This window comes from Chlorocebus sabaeus, chromosome 11 (genome assembly GCF_047675955.1).
Source record: "Chlorocebus sabaeus isolate Y175 chromosome 11, mChlSab1.0.hap1, whole genome shotgun sequence".
Classification (NCBI taxonomy): domain Eukaryota; kingdom Metazoa; phylum Chordata; class Mammalia; order Primates; family Cercopithecidae; genus Chlorocebus; species Chlorocebus sabaeus.
This window is the reverse complement of record NC_132914.1, coordinates 91005405-91018506: the sequence shown is the minus strand read 5'-3', so window position 1 is coordinate 91018506 and position 13102 is coordinate 91005405. Positions and strand designations below refer to the sequence as shown.

General features: G+C 42.8%; 1 protein-coding gene across 8 annotated transcripts in view; it reads right to left on the bottom strand.

The window, feature by feature from the left end:
• The window catches only part of CRADD (CASP2 and RIPK1 domain containing adaptor with death domain), a 179045-nt gene extending 168093 nt beyond the window's left edge, over positions 1-10952 (bottom strand). For 4 of the 8 annotated variants that reach the window (XR_012094559.1, XR_005239907.2, XM_037996712.2 and 1 more), the window contains exons 1-2: positions 10816-10942; positions 9219-9522 (exon numbers count right to left, since the gene is read on the bottom strand). Coding sequence is in view for 6 of the 8 variants with exons in the window: in XM_037996712.2 (XP_037852640.1) it covers positions 9219-9516 (298 nt within the window). In the remaining 2 variants the exon portion in view is untranslated. Of the gene's footprint in view, positions 1-9218; positions 9523-10815 lie in introns of all 8 variants that reach the window. The other 4 variants (XM_073020998.1, XM_037996711.2, XM_008004254.3 and 1 more) reach the window with 3 other exon arrangements.
• Positions 10953-13102: the final 2150 nt, after the last annotated feature.

Below are 13102 nucleotides of genomic sequence, written 5' to 3'. Positions count from 1 at the left end.
TGCCTTGTTGCCTAGGCTGGTCTTGAACTCCTGACTTCATGTGTTCCTCCCACCTTGGTCTCCCAAAGTGTTGGAATTACAGGCATGAGCCAATGCACCCGGCCTGAAATTCGTTTTTAATTATAAACAAAGACCATGAGCAGACAGACAGCCAGTCCGAAAGACTAAGCCAGTCCCACTCTTCCCAACTGGCCATTTGTCTCTCCTTCTCTCTTCCATCCTCAAGCCATCTTCGGCTCACTTCTTAACTGAGAGGAATATGCAACTCGTTCTTCAGCAGGAGATTCTGTCTCCATTTGGACACAACCTGATCTACAGAGCACAAGGTACTGCATGTAGTTTGTAATGACTGTACTAAATGATGTGAATAGCAGTAAAAATAATTCCCAAATTCACCAGCAATCCAAAATCCTCCAATTTTTGCCTCACGTGTGTAGCCTATATATCCCCATAGAGCTCTAATGGATTTTAATGTTGGTAGTAGCATCTCCCACTGTATGGAATCTGAGATTCTGGAACATTCTTGAGCAACAATGCTCAGGAAATTCAAGGAATAGAAGAATTTGCGAACTAATATCCCTCTACACCCTGATTCCTACCACCTTTCCATCTGGTGCTACCTGAAAATAAGAACAATGCTTCAAGCCAGTACACAGCTTTGGGAAGCAAGAACTTGGAAGCAATGAGTGAGGAAGGAGGCACACCCCTAGCCAGCTGGTCAGATCTCAAGGTTCTCAACCCTGGCTGCAATTTAAGATGACCTCAGGAAGCATGTGTACGCGTGCCTGGCTTACTCACGGGCATGCCCGTGTGTGCCTTTAACATCATTGCCTAGACCCCACCCTCCAGAGATTGTTTAAGGGATTCACCTGGAGTAGAGCCCAGGCATCAGCAGTTTTGTAAAAGCTCCCCAGGTGATTCCAAAGCATAGCCACAGTTGAGAAACACTGAGTTAAATCAACCCTGATGGTCAATACAGTGTCTCATGCAGCCGAACGATCTCTATGTCCACAGAAGGGAGAAAAAAAGAGATAGTCAGAATTTCTAAGTGAAAAGAATACCAAATCCATGTTTTAAAGTGAAATGGAGGCATCTTTGCTGGGGCAAGACCTGTCACATGTTTGCTATTCCTAGAAAGACCTGGAATTAGCTGCCAACAGATGCATTATTTCATCAGTCCCATAAATACTCGATAAAAGTCTTCCGCTTTTCCTTTATGTCAGCCTTGCAGAGGTAGGGAGAAAAAAATCTTCTGATAGAATGCAGTACTGAACGATCATCATTTCCTTTTAAATGATTAAAATTAGCATTCATAAAAATAAAATATTTTAGTAAAATCTCATTCCAGCATACCTCTAAAGGCCCTTGGAAACTATCCTCTTAAAATGAAAAAAAAAATGCCTTAGTACAATTTTTTAAAAGGCTCTTTCAATTATTAACACTGAAGCATAATACAATTCCATTTCAAACTCAGTGGGAAGCCAAGATTGCGCAGCAGAAAAAGTTCTAAATCAAGAGTTGCAAGGCCTGGATTCTAGTCCCGGTAATAAATTACATTAACTAGCTGTGTGATCGTGGGCAAGTTGACTTAATCTCCCTAGGCCTCTGTTTTCTCAGAGAAAAATTAGATGATCTGTGAGTCCCACCCAGTTCTAAAATTCATAATACCAGCATATGGCTCCATCTTGCTGACTCTGTTTCACTAGCAAGTAAATGTGTTTAAAATTTAGAGAACTTATGAATTTTGAAATTCTAGTTAATTTAACCAGTTCCTGTCACTGTGCATAAATTGAAAGAGCAAAACTGTGAAGCATCATGAATACAGCTCTATCTTCTATCTATACTAGAACTGGAGCCTTCCTGCTTTATGCCAGCCAGGTGAGAGGCTCCTCCCCCAAATGCCTGTCTTTTCTTTTCAAATTAAAAAAAATATAAAAAGCAACTTTTGGTCACATCCTCACAGCATTTTCTTTTTCTTTTTGTTTGTTTTTAGAGACTGAGTCTCACTCTGTTGCCCAAGCCGGAGTGCAGTGCCACAGTCTCTGTTCACTGCAACCGCCGCCTCTCAGGTTCAGGTGATTCTCCTGCCTCAGCCTCCCTAGTAGCTGGGATTATAGGCACGTGCCACCACGCCCAGCTAATTTTTGTATTTTTAGTAGAGACGGGGTTTCACCATGTTGGCCCGGCTGGTCTCTAACTCCTGACCTCAAGTGATTCACTTGCCTCAGCCTCCCAAAGTGCAGGGATTACATGCATAAGCCACCATGCCCAGCCATTATTTCCTTTCTTTTTTTTTTGAGACAAATCACTCTTGTACCCCAGGCTGGAATGCAATGGCGCAATCTCGGCTCACTACAATCTCCGCCTCCTGGATTCAAGTGATTCTCCTGCCTCAGCATCCCTAGTAGCTAGGATTACAGGCACCTGCCACCACACCTGGCAAATTTTTGTATTTTAAGTAGAGATGGGAGTTTTACCATGTTGGCCAGGCTGGTCTCAAACTCCTGACCTCAGGTGATCTGCCCGCCTTGGCCTCCCAAAGTGCTGGGATTACAGGCGTGAGCCACCGTGCCCGGCCTATTTTCTTACAGTCTCCTTTATGTTGACGCATTTCTACTTAAATATAAGTAATGTTTTTTTCCTAAATAATTTGGTATACTTTCAATCTTATTTCCTATTCAATACTCCTATGTAACTTTTTTCTTTGTATTTTCAGTTGATACATAATACTTGTACATATTTATGGGATACAGGGTGATATTTCAATACATGCATACAATGTGTAATGATCATATAAGGGCAATTAGTACATCCATCACCTCAAACATTTATTCTTTCTTTGTGTTGGGAATATTCAAAATCCTTTCTTCTAGCATTTTGAAAACATATAATAAATTCCTGTTAACCATATTTACCCTACAGTGCTAGGACATTAGAACTTATTCCACCTATCTAGCTATAATTTTGTATCCATTAACCAACCTCCCCTATGCTTGCCTCCCTCATACCCTTCCCAGTCTCTAATAACCACAATTCTACTCTCTAAAAATACATGTATTTTTAAAAGTAACTTCATAAATAGAAAAGTTTTGCTTGCCATAAATGGAAGGAAGCCATTAAGTTGACACACACAAAAAAAGCAATACAACTAGATTCTAGCTAAATACTGTTGCCCACAGAGGCTTTAAGCATGAGGACCTCTTATCATTCTTACATGAACAGAAACAGAAACAGAAAGGAAGTAACTTTCTCATCATGTAATTCAAGATTACTCAACCCCACATCCACATATCAACTAAAGTCATGCTAGGAGTCACCCAAGATCACGGCTGCACACACATCTCACATGTTGAGAAGCGCAGCAAACGATAGCCACTGAGCCTCTGCTGATGTGGAATGTGATTCATCCCAGGGAAGAAGGTGTCTTATTAGCCACATTGTCACCTGTGGCTCCCACTCGACTTCCTGTGTATTTGTGGTCCCCTCTATCTGAAAGCTCTCCTCCCTGTATCAACTCTGCGGCCAGACTCAGTTCTCTGCTCAGTGTCCCCTCATCAGAGAGGCTTTTCCTGACCACCCCCACCACCACACACACTGCTTCTCTTCATAGCGCTCTTCACCACCAAATGTTATTTATTCATTCTCTGATTATCTGTCCCTGCCCTTATCCCCTCCCGCTACTAGAATACAGTGAACTCCATGAAAACAAGGGCTTTGTTTTGCTTACTGTTATATCTCCAGCACCTACTGTCTTGCACAGGGGTCCCCAACCCCCATACCGGTCCGTGACATATTAGGAACCGGGCTGCACAGCAGAAAGTGGCGGGCAAGCAAGGATTACTACCTGAGCTCCGCCTCCTGTCGGATCAGCAGAGGCATTAGACTCTCATAGGAGCGTGAACCTGTTGTGAACTGCGCATGCCAGGGATCTAGGTCGCAGGCTCCTTATGAGAATCTAACGCCTGGTAATAATCTAAGGTAGAACAGTTTCATCCCAAAACCATCATTCCCCCCAACTCCCCCACTGGTTGAAAATTGTCTTCCACAAAACCAGTCCCTGGTGCCAAAAAGGTTGGGATCCTCTGGTCTAGCACATGGTCGATACTCAGCAAATATTTGCTGGATGAACGCATGAATGCCCTCAGCTGATCTGGAGATCCTCCATTTATCTTTATATACCCAGCACCCGCATGCAGTAGGTCCTCAGGAAGTATATGAACATCGGGCTGGGTACACACAGAAATCTGGGCTCTCTGCAGACTCTCCGCCTCCCAGAGGGAAGGGTCTAGATATGGATGCTGATGCACTGTTCTCGCTGTAGCACACAGGAGCCACTAGGCGAACACTACTCAGCCACAGTGGAAGCACGTGGATAGACCGCAAGCTAGATACACTGAGATCAACACTGAACTTCCATGCAGAGCAAGGTCAATTACATGGTATGATTGGAGGAAACTATGAAAAGAATCCCAAGCTAGAAACCTCTCTCATAAACCCATCACAATATCTAAAATGTCTGCCATTAAGAGCTCAGTGACTTCAGCTGCACCCAAGGATGCAACTCAGAGATAGAGTGTATCTCAGGAGGGCGGCAGGTGTGGTTCTGCGTCGTCAGTCAAGGCTGGCGCCACAAGGGGCAGGCAGAGCCCTGGAGCCCACAGGTAGAGGGGAAACGGACTAGCCAGTCCTGAGCACCGCTGCTGTACGAGCCACCAGGGAGTCCAGTGCACAGAGTCTATGGGGAGGACAAGGTCAAGTCCAGAAGATTGAAGCAAGTGTCAGCTTAGGGACAGCCATTCTAACAGGCTCAAGAGTTGAGACATCCAATGCTGATGCTGGAGACACTGAGCTGTGTTCCTAGGGCTCTGTTCTTCGCTCTCGTGTGGCTAAGAATACATAAAGCAGGAATCAAACCAACGGAGGAGAGAAGAACAAAAACACTCCCAAGCTTAAAGGAAGACTGGGGTAAAAGGCAGGGTTACCAGGCAGAGAATCATGGCAGACACCCAGACCCACAGCCAGGGCCAACACAGTAGAACAGGGGGTCCTGTGGCCCAGGAATCACTCCCACCATGATTTATGCTGAGTCCCACCAGATGGGGAGGCTGGGCTGCCATCAACCTCCTTTCCAGATCCAGATTAGCTCAGGCCCTGGAGGGAGTTGTCAGCGTGGACAGGCCCCATGAGCAGTGAGAAGCCAGGCAGGCAGGCACAGGCTGCCTTCACCCAGATACAGCACTGTCTCTATCTCCCAAATGACCTGACAGGAGCCCACAGAGGATTTCCAACTGATCTAATGTCTAGTATGTGACCTTAGCCAGAGAGACAAACCATGAAGTGTTCTTTCCATGGTGCCAAGGTGGATTAAGTCATTTTATCACCAGAATTCCTCTTTTAAAAGGTAAGAGTCATCACAGGGTGAGAAAAACACAAAACCAATGATCCATTAACAACTTTAACAACTTAGACCTTTTTTTTTTTTTTTCCTAGCAGAGATTGGGAGACCAGTCACCTAGGCAGATTCTGAGAGAATCAAAAGGTTTAGGGTGTTTTTGTATGCTTTGAGATTTGATGGGGGTGGGGTTCAGAAGAGTAGAGAAGAACAAGATACATTTCAATACGCTAAAAAAATTACATCCAGCACGTAAGTAAAAACCAACTAACCAGGATCAATCACCAAAATAAAGCCTCTGAGACAGCTCAAAATTTACAAGTGGAAAAACAAAAATTAAAACAACAAACCAATAAAGGAGAAACCAAGCATCTCTGGGAAGACCAACACAAGAAAACTTTAATAAGATAAAATCAGTTCATTCTTAGAGATGGACCAACCTCTTGGCTAAAAAGAAGGCTATTCCTTCCCATTTGTTCTCAAGGCCTCCCAATAGAAGACTACTGAAGCCTTACAAATTAATTAATAAGTATGATCAAAATGAGGAAAAGGTAAGAAGAGTTTAATGTGTACATACATTAAGAGGTTAATGAGTACACACATTCTTCTGTAGTCTAGTTCCTCCAAACTCAAAGATACCTTTACAAAAATTTAAGTGGACTATTTTAAATCTTATTAAAATTACTCTATTACAACACCGGGGAGAAGTACCGGGGTCTTAGGCAGTAGGTTCTGGATTTCTTTTTTATAGGGATGTTAAATTGAAGGAATTTCAACTCCGATACTCTTCCCAGGATTTACAAAAGAACAAAACCTAGGTTTCCAATTCAGTAAATCCCAATTTAATTTTAGAATTAAAATACTGCCACCAATTAAATTACTTTAAACATTTAAAAAATATTTTAAGGTCTGAAACAAGAGAAGGTGTTAACTATCAAGTTTAAATGCATCATTTCTTCCATTGCTTCCACCCTTTCCTTTATATATATCTTTACATATATATACACATACATACACACACACACACACCCCTCTAGAACTTATGGTATACAGGATTTTCAAACACATATGAAGATTTTAAAAGTGATTTTTACGAGATAGAAAACTGTACAGTGAAGAAGTGAATGAATGATAAACCCCCAATTCAGGGCTTTTCACTGAGTGGGGGTTGGGAATGAGACAAAATTGGGAAGGAGTGGGTTCTTAAAGGCAATCGTAAATTATTTTTCTTAAACTGAGTGATGGGGAGATGGGTGTTCGCTGTACCATTATTCTCCATATCTTACTTGTATTTTGTAATATTATTTAAAATAGTCAGTATTTAATAAATACAAGTCTTTTTTAAAAGAGTTTATATGCTTGTCACTGTGGAAGATATTGAAAGACATATATAAATCAAATCCTCACTTCAGAATGTTTTTTTCAATAGCAGTGTTACTCAATAAAAACTAAAACAATTATGACTGTACAAATTTGTTCCAGAGCCAACCTTCTACAGAATTAACAAATCTTGAGAAAAACCTTATTTTTCTAAACTTCTACACAGATACGCTCAAGTTTCTCCCATTATGTACTGCTTCATTCTGTTTGCTTTTTTAAAAAGCTATTTTTCCTTAGCTTCTCTGTAACTTTCATCATTTTGTAAAAAAAAAGCATTAATTCTTTCTAACTCGCTGAATGAATCCAAATAAATAAAAATGGGGTTATGGCCGAGCATGGTGGTTCACACCTGTAATCCCAGCACTTTGGGAGGCCGAGGTGGGCAGATCACCTAAGGTCGGGAGTTTGAGACCAGCCAGACCAACACAGAGAAACCCCATCTCTACTAAAAATACAAAATTAGCCAGGCATTGGCGCATGCCTGTAATCCCAGCTACTCGGGACGCTGAGGCAGAAGAATTGCTTAAACCCAGGAGAAGGAGATTGCAGTCAGCCGAGATTGCACCGTTGCACTGCAGCCTGGGCAACAAGAGTGAAACTCCATTTCAAAAAAAAAATGTTATTATGCCTCTATGAATGACATACAACAGCATGATTTGTATCACCCAAAATGACCATAAAATTAAATTCAGTATTTTGATAGTGAAAGGCTTTCAGTTCACCTGTTTTGTTGTTTCCAACTATATGATGCCAGCAGAAACCTCTTAAGTCAAATATCAGGAAAGCACCATAATTTTTAACATTTCTCCAACTCTATGTTATCTATTCTGCTTTCAATAAAGTCATAAAAACATCTTAGACACATTTTGTTCAGACATGTGGAGTATTTAATTTTGTAAGGACAATCCAAGCAGTGAATTCCAGTGGTCCTCAAAAGCCAGCTATTTCTAATATTTCAAAAAGCCTAAAGATACATTTACCTGTAATGAGCCCAGGCTAGGAATGAAAATACTTTTGCTTTTTCCACTGGGATCTTACCAGGTCTTCCTAAAGTTAGCTGGCTATCTCATGCTGATCAGGTATTCAGACATATGTCAAAATACGAGGTCCATGGAGCAAAAATAGTAAAAGTGGTCTTATTATCAGTATTCATTTTTTTTAAATCAGTATTTAAAATATAGCAACCACGAAGCCTGGGGCCCACTAAACCAGAATAGTTCTATCACTGTTATCACAAACCCCAGAGAACCTTGATTCTCTAACTTTGTTCAAAATTTGCAAGTCAACTTTCAATTACTTTTTTTTTTCAATTTTTAATTTTTCCCAGTTCAGTTCTCTGCCCCTCCATCTTTGTAAAACAGAGTCAAGGGAGGTTAAGAAGAAGCAAGTGTTTCCATGTCACATCTTCTTCCTGCTGCAAGCCAGGCTAACAGACCCAGAACTGTTTCTCTCTTCTCCAGCTTCCAATTCTCCTTCAAATTAAACTGAGACCCTCCCCAAACTACTGCTCTTTGCAAAATTAATTACTCCGGTGTCTGAACAAAAGCTAAACTGAAAAGGACACTTTCAACAAATAACCTTTAAAAACAAACTAAGTCAGCCTTCAAAATAATCCCCTTTGGCCACACAGGACAGCCCAGGGGACAGGTACAGGGCATTCCTTCCTAGAGGCTGTCTCCTCCTCCATGAATCTGACCTTTTCCAGCTGGTAGCTCTGGCACCTCACAAATCACTTGTCAGTAGGCCGAATGCCTGCTTTCCCATCTGCACTTTCCAAATGGTTCCTGATGCCAACGGCTGAGATATGACCTGACTCTCTGATGAGAACATGCTTCCCAAGGGACATGCCAGGTTTCCCTGGAAGCATTTCTAAATGCATTCTCTGAGCTCCCTCCCTCACCTCCCAGTCACGGTTCATTCTTCCTTCCCTGCACTTCCTAATGCTACCTCCTGATCCTATGCCTCTAATGTCATGTCCCTTCAGTCCCAACTCCTTACCCACTTTCATCAACCGTTGACCCTTGTCCTGCCTTACATCTCAACTTCAAATCCAAAGGGCAGAGTTCTGGCTAGGTGTGGTGGCTCACGCCTGTAATCCCAGCACTTTGGGAGGCTGAGGTGGGTGGATCACCTGAGGTAAGGAGTTCGAGACCAGCCTGGCCAACATGGTGAAACCTCATCTCTACTAAAAATACAAAAATTAGCAGGGCGTGGTGGCGCAAGTGTGTATTCCCAGCAACTCGGGAGGCGAAGGCAAGTGAATTGCTTGAACCCAGGAAGCAGGGGTTGCAGTGAGCCAAGATCACGCCTAGCGAGATCACTGCACTATAGCCTGGGTGACAGAGCGAGACTCTGTTTCAAAAACAAACAAACAAATAAACCAAAAAGCAAAGGGCATAATTACAACATTTTGGAGCTGGTTTGAAGTGATCTTTCTGAGGCCTACCTGCAGGTAGGTCGGTCATGGCCTCTTTCCTTGCCTTCTTCAGCTTCTCCCTGACCCAGGGAAACTCCTGTAGGGAATCTAGGAATGTATCGAATGCTTTAGGGCCCCTGGAAGGTAGGATATCCAGCAGGAGCATTGTTTTCCGGAGGCCTGTGGTTTGAGCATTGATTTCTTGAACATGGTTTTCCGTCAAGATTCCTTCCTGGTAGAGGTACTGAAGAACCAGTCCCTCCACCAATACCTCTGCACCCAGCTCCAGGCGAAGTGAGCGGAGTACTTGCTTGTCTCTGGTCTCCATTTCTCCCTGGAAAGAGCCGAAATCACAGCTCAAATTACAGACATGCTGATGTGGCCCGAAAGACAGTGTCACTGCAATGTAAGTTCCTTCAGGTCAGGCATATCTTCAAACCGTGGCAGAGTGCCAGGTCATGGTATTTAATTCACGAGTTAAGCCAAGCCAAGTTAACTTTGAATGTTTCCTAACATAATGAACAACACTGAAGATGAATCATCTTTTCTGTTCCTGCTTTTCACACAGTGGGGTCCCAGCTCAATTCCTCGTTCAATAAAGAAATTTGGAAAAAGAAAAAAAAAAAAAGTGGGTCAGAGACCCTTCTGAAAAAGCAATTTTTATCTGAAGATTACAGAGCAGCATTAATTTTAACATGCTGGAGAAGAAATCGTGGTTTTATTTTAACATTGCCCTCATCAGACCTGCACCACCACCACCACGGCAGAAACTGCCAAAGTGGGCGCAGGTGTCCTTTTTTTGATCACAAGTATTTGCAAAACCTGATCAGTAACAGGAGTGCAGGACAGAAATCAGCAGGAACAGAGTTTAAGGCTCTTTTCGCTAAAATTCCTCTACACCATCACCTTTAAGAAAATTGTTGTTTGTGCCCAGTCTACAATAAACCTTACACAATATACAGTCACAGACTCCATTCCTTCCCACTAAGAATTCCGAATCTCCAGCACAACACTGTCGTGGCCACACATGCATGGGACATTTTATGGGATTTTTTTTCTTTAAAAAACAACCCAGCGCCGGTCAGTAGCCAGGCACAATTTGAAGGTGCAGTTCCACCACCCCTGCAACCGTGTGCTGTGGCTTGGTTGTGTGTAAGGCAGTGAAGGTCAAGTGACCGGGAAGGCAGGTAGGGATGACAGATGCGGCTTCAGATACACCCGGGCAGTAAGACCACGGCTGGGCAACACCCGATCCCACACTCCCCCTTGCAACCCTGCAAAGTTTAGGAGGTGACAGGTGAGGAGGGGGAGGTGTTCACATTTGGCTGTGAGCGCCCATTGGGAACTTTTTAAAAAGTCTCTGCCTCGGCCGCTGAAATCCTTGTATCAAACAGGAAGACTACGGGCGGTTTCTCCCGCAATTTGACCCGCTAAAGAGGGAGTGCTGGGAATGAACTTAAGAGCGGACCAAGGGGAGAGCGGGCCTCCGGCACTACCGCAGCCACCCAGCCTTGGCCCGGATCGGAAATGCAGAGCAAGTTAGTGGGGCGGGGAAGCCCCCGCAGGGCCCAGGTCGCAGACGCTACAATGCAGGACTTTCAAGAAAAAATGGATTCCTGTTACTTACGTCTGCAACCACGTATCTTTGGGGCGGGGGAGAAAAACTGCAACCGGAATCCTGACTGTTAGGGAACCTGCCCCATAAGCACCATCTTTGTTAAAGGCGAAAACCCTAAACAGGAAGTGTTGACACCATCTTTGTTGAGGGCAAGCACAGGAAGTGCTGTCGCCATTTTTATTGAGTGTTCAAGGGTCGGATCGAAGCTCTTCCCGCCATGTTTACTGTGGGTAAACAATTCAATCACGGGGAGGTGGACAACAGTAGCGTCACTTAGAGGGTATCTAAGTAATGGAGTAATTGAATCATTGCATTTTAACACAGTAACTACACCAGGGCCTTACACACAATTGACATAACAGAGAGGCAGGTCAAAAGTCACCCTGGTAGAGACGCCTTCTCTGACCTGATTAAAACGGCAACACAGCTGCGCTCATCTCCTGCACTCCCCATTCCCTTAACCAGCTTTATTTTTTACGTATCACCATCTTATTAAAACTTTTTACTTATTCATTTGTTTATCCCTCTGCTTCCCTCCATTAAAATGCAAGGTATTTATTTATATCAAGGGTTCCTGTCCGCAAAAAGTTTACAAATCTGTCAGTCAGGATTTCATTACAGCACTCAGCTAGCTACTCCTAGTCAGAAAGGGATTTGTCAGGGGGAATTCGGGACATTTGAAATGATTGGAAAGACTGGAGAAGGGCTGAACATCCATGAATGACTACAAAGATAAGATTGCCATACTGGCTCCTGCCCACAATCAGGAAGATGGCATCAGGAAGTTGCCATACCTCGTCCCCAACCTCTCAACACCGACAGAACAATTAACAGGACACTGGAACACTGCTGCAAAAAGCCGTGGTCTCCACGGCTGCATTTGCCAGTAGCATGAAAACAGCACCTGCAAATATTGCTCTGCTGCGTGCAATTGGTGAGATCAATTTCACATGCAGAATATTAGCAGCAAGGATGTCTAGAGCATGTAGTTTATAGCTTTCCAGCTTGAGAAACACAAAAAGGTATAGTAAACGAGGGAAGGGCTGATACTAAAGGCCTATCTACTGCATCCACCACATTTTCAATTTGGAAAGCAAGAAAAAATGCATGACCCAAATAGAAACACAGAAATGCCAAGTTGGGTGTCCTTCCTCACATTCCTTTGTGAAGTGAGGCAGTCGATCAATAAATACATTCATTGATTCATTTTTAAATCAATTGGATGATACATACAGAAAGTCATATGCTTACTAAAAATTAGTTGACAATACAGGGGGAAAAACTCCTGAAATATTGTTTCTGCAAAGGTTTTCATAGCCAAAACCTTTGGTGGGAAATGAAAATATCTTTGTAAGCAAATCAATGGAGAACAGTTCTGAAACTCCCTCCTCAAAACCTTCTAAAAATTGTATCTACTTTACAGTGTTACTATGCCAGTTACCATTTTACTACACCATTAATGACAGTATTTTTACCTATGTGGCAAGTATTATTATTACAGTCATGCATTGCATAACAATATTTGGGTCAATGATAGACTGCATATATGATAGTGGTCAGAGCAATAGGCTATGCTATATGGCCTAAGTATGTAGTAGGCTATACCATCTAGGTTTGCTTAAGTACACCCTATTTTGTTTGCACAATGACACATTTCTCACAATGTACCTCCATTGTTATAACTGTATTAGCATTTTGCATGTATAAAGACTGTGGAATCAGAATGGTCAATTGTCTTAGCCAAAATCTCACAGCTAATATAGAGCAAAACTTGAATTCTAATGAAGTTTCTCTGATTTCATGCTCTTTCCAATACACCATACAATCCTGTATAGTGAAGAGTTTATTGTTCTAATGATAGCCAAATATTACTTGCAAATCATCCTGTTGCCACCTCCTACCTCTCTCCCTTTTTCCCTTTTTCTCAAGAATCATTGTCCTTTCCTCAGCAAGATTTCCCATCTGTACATAGACAAGTGTTAGCACCATTCTTTGTCTTCGTCCAGATAAAGTGCAGACCACTTGCAACACTGCCAAGCGTTGAGGTTTATAGGTTGAATATCCCTAATCCAAAAATTTGAAATCCAGAATGCTCCAAAACCTGGCTGGGAGTGGTGGCTCACACCTGTAATCTGAACATTTTGGGAAGCCAAGGCAGGCAGATCATTTGAGCCCAGGAGTTCAGGGCCAATCTGGGCAACATAGTGAGATCCCATCTCTACAAAAAATACAAAAAATTAGCCAGGCATGGTTGTGCACATCTGTAGTCCCAGTTTCTCAGGAGGCTGAGGTGGAG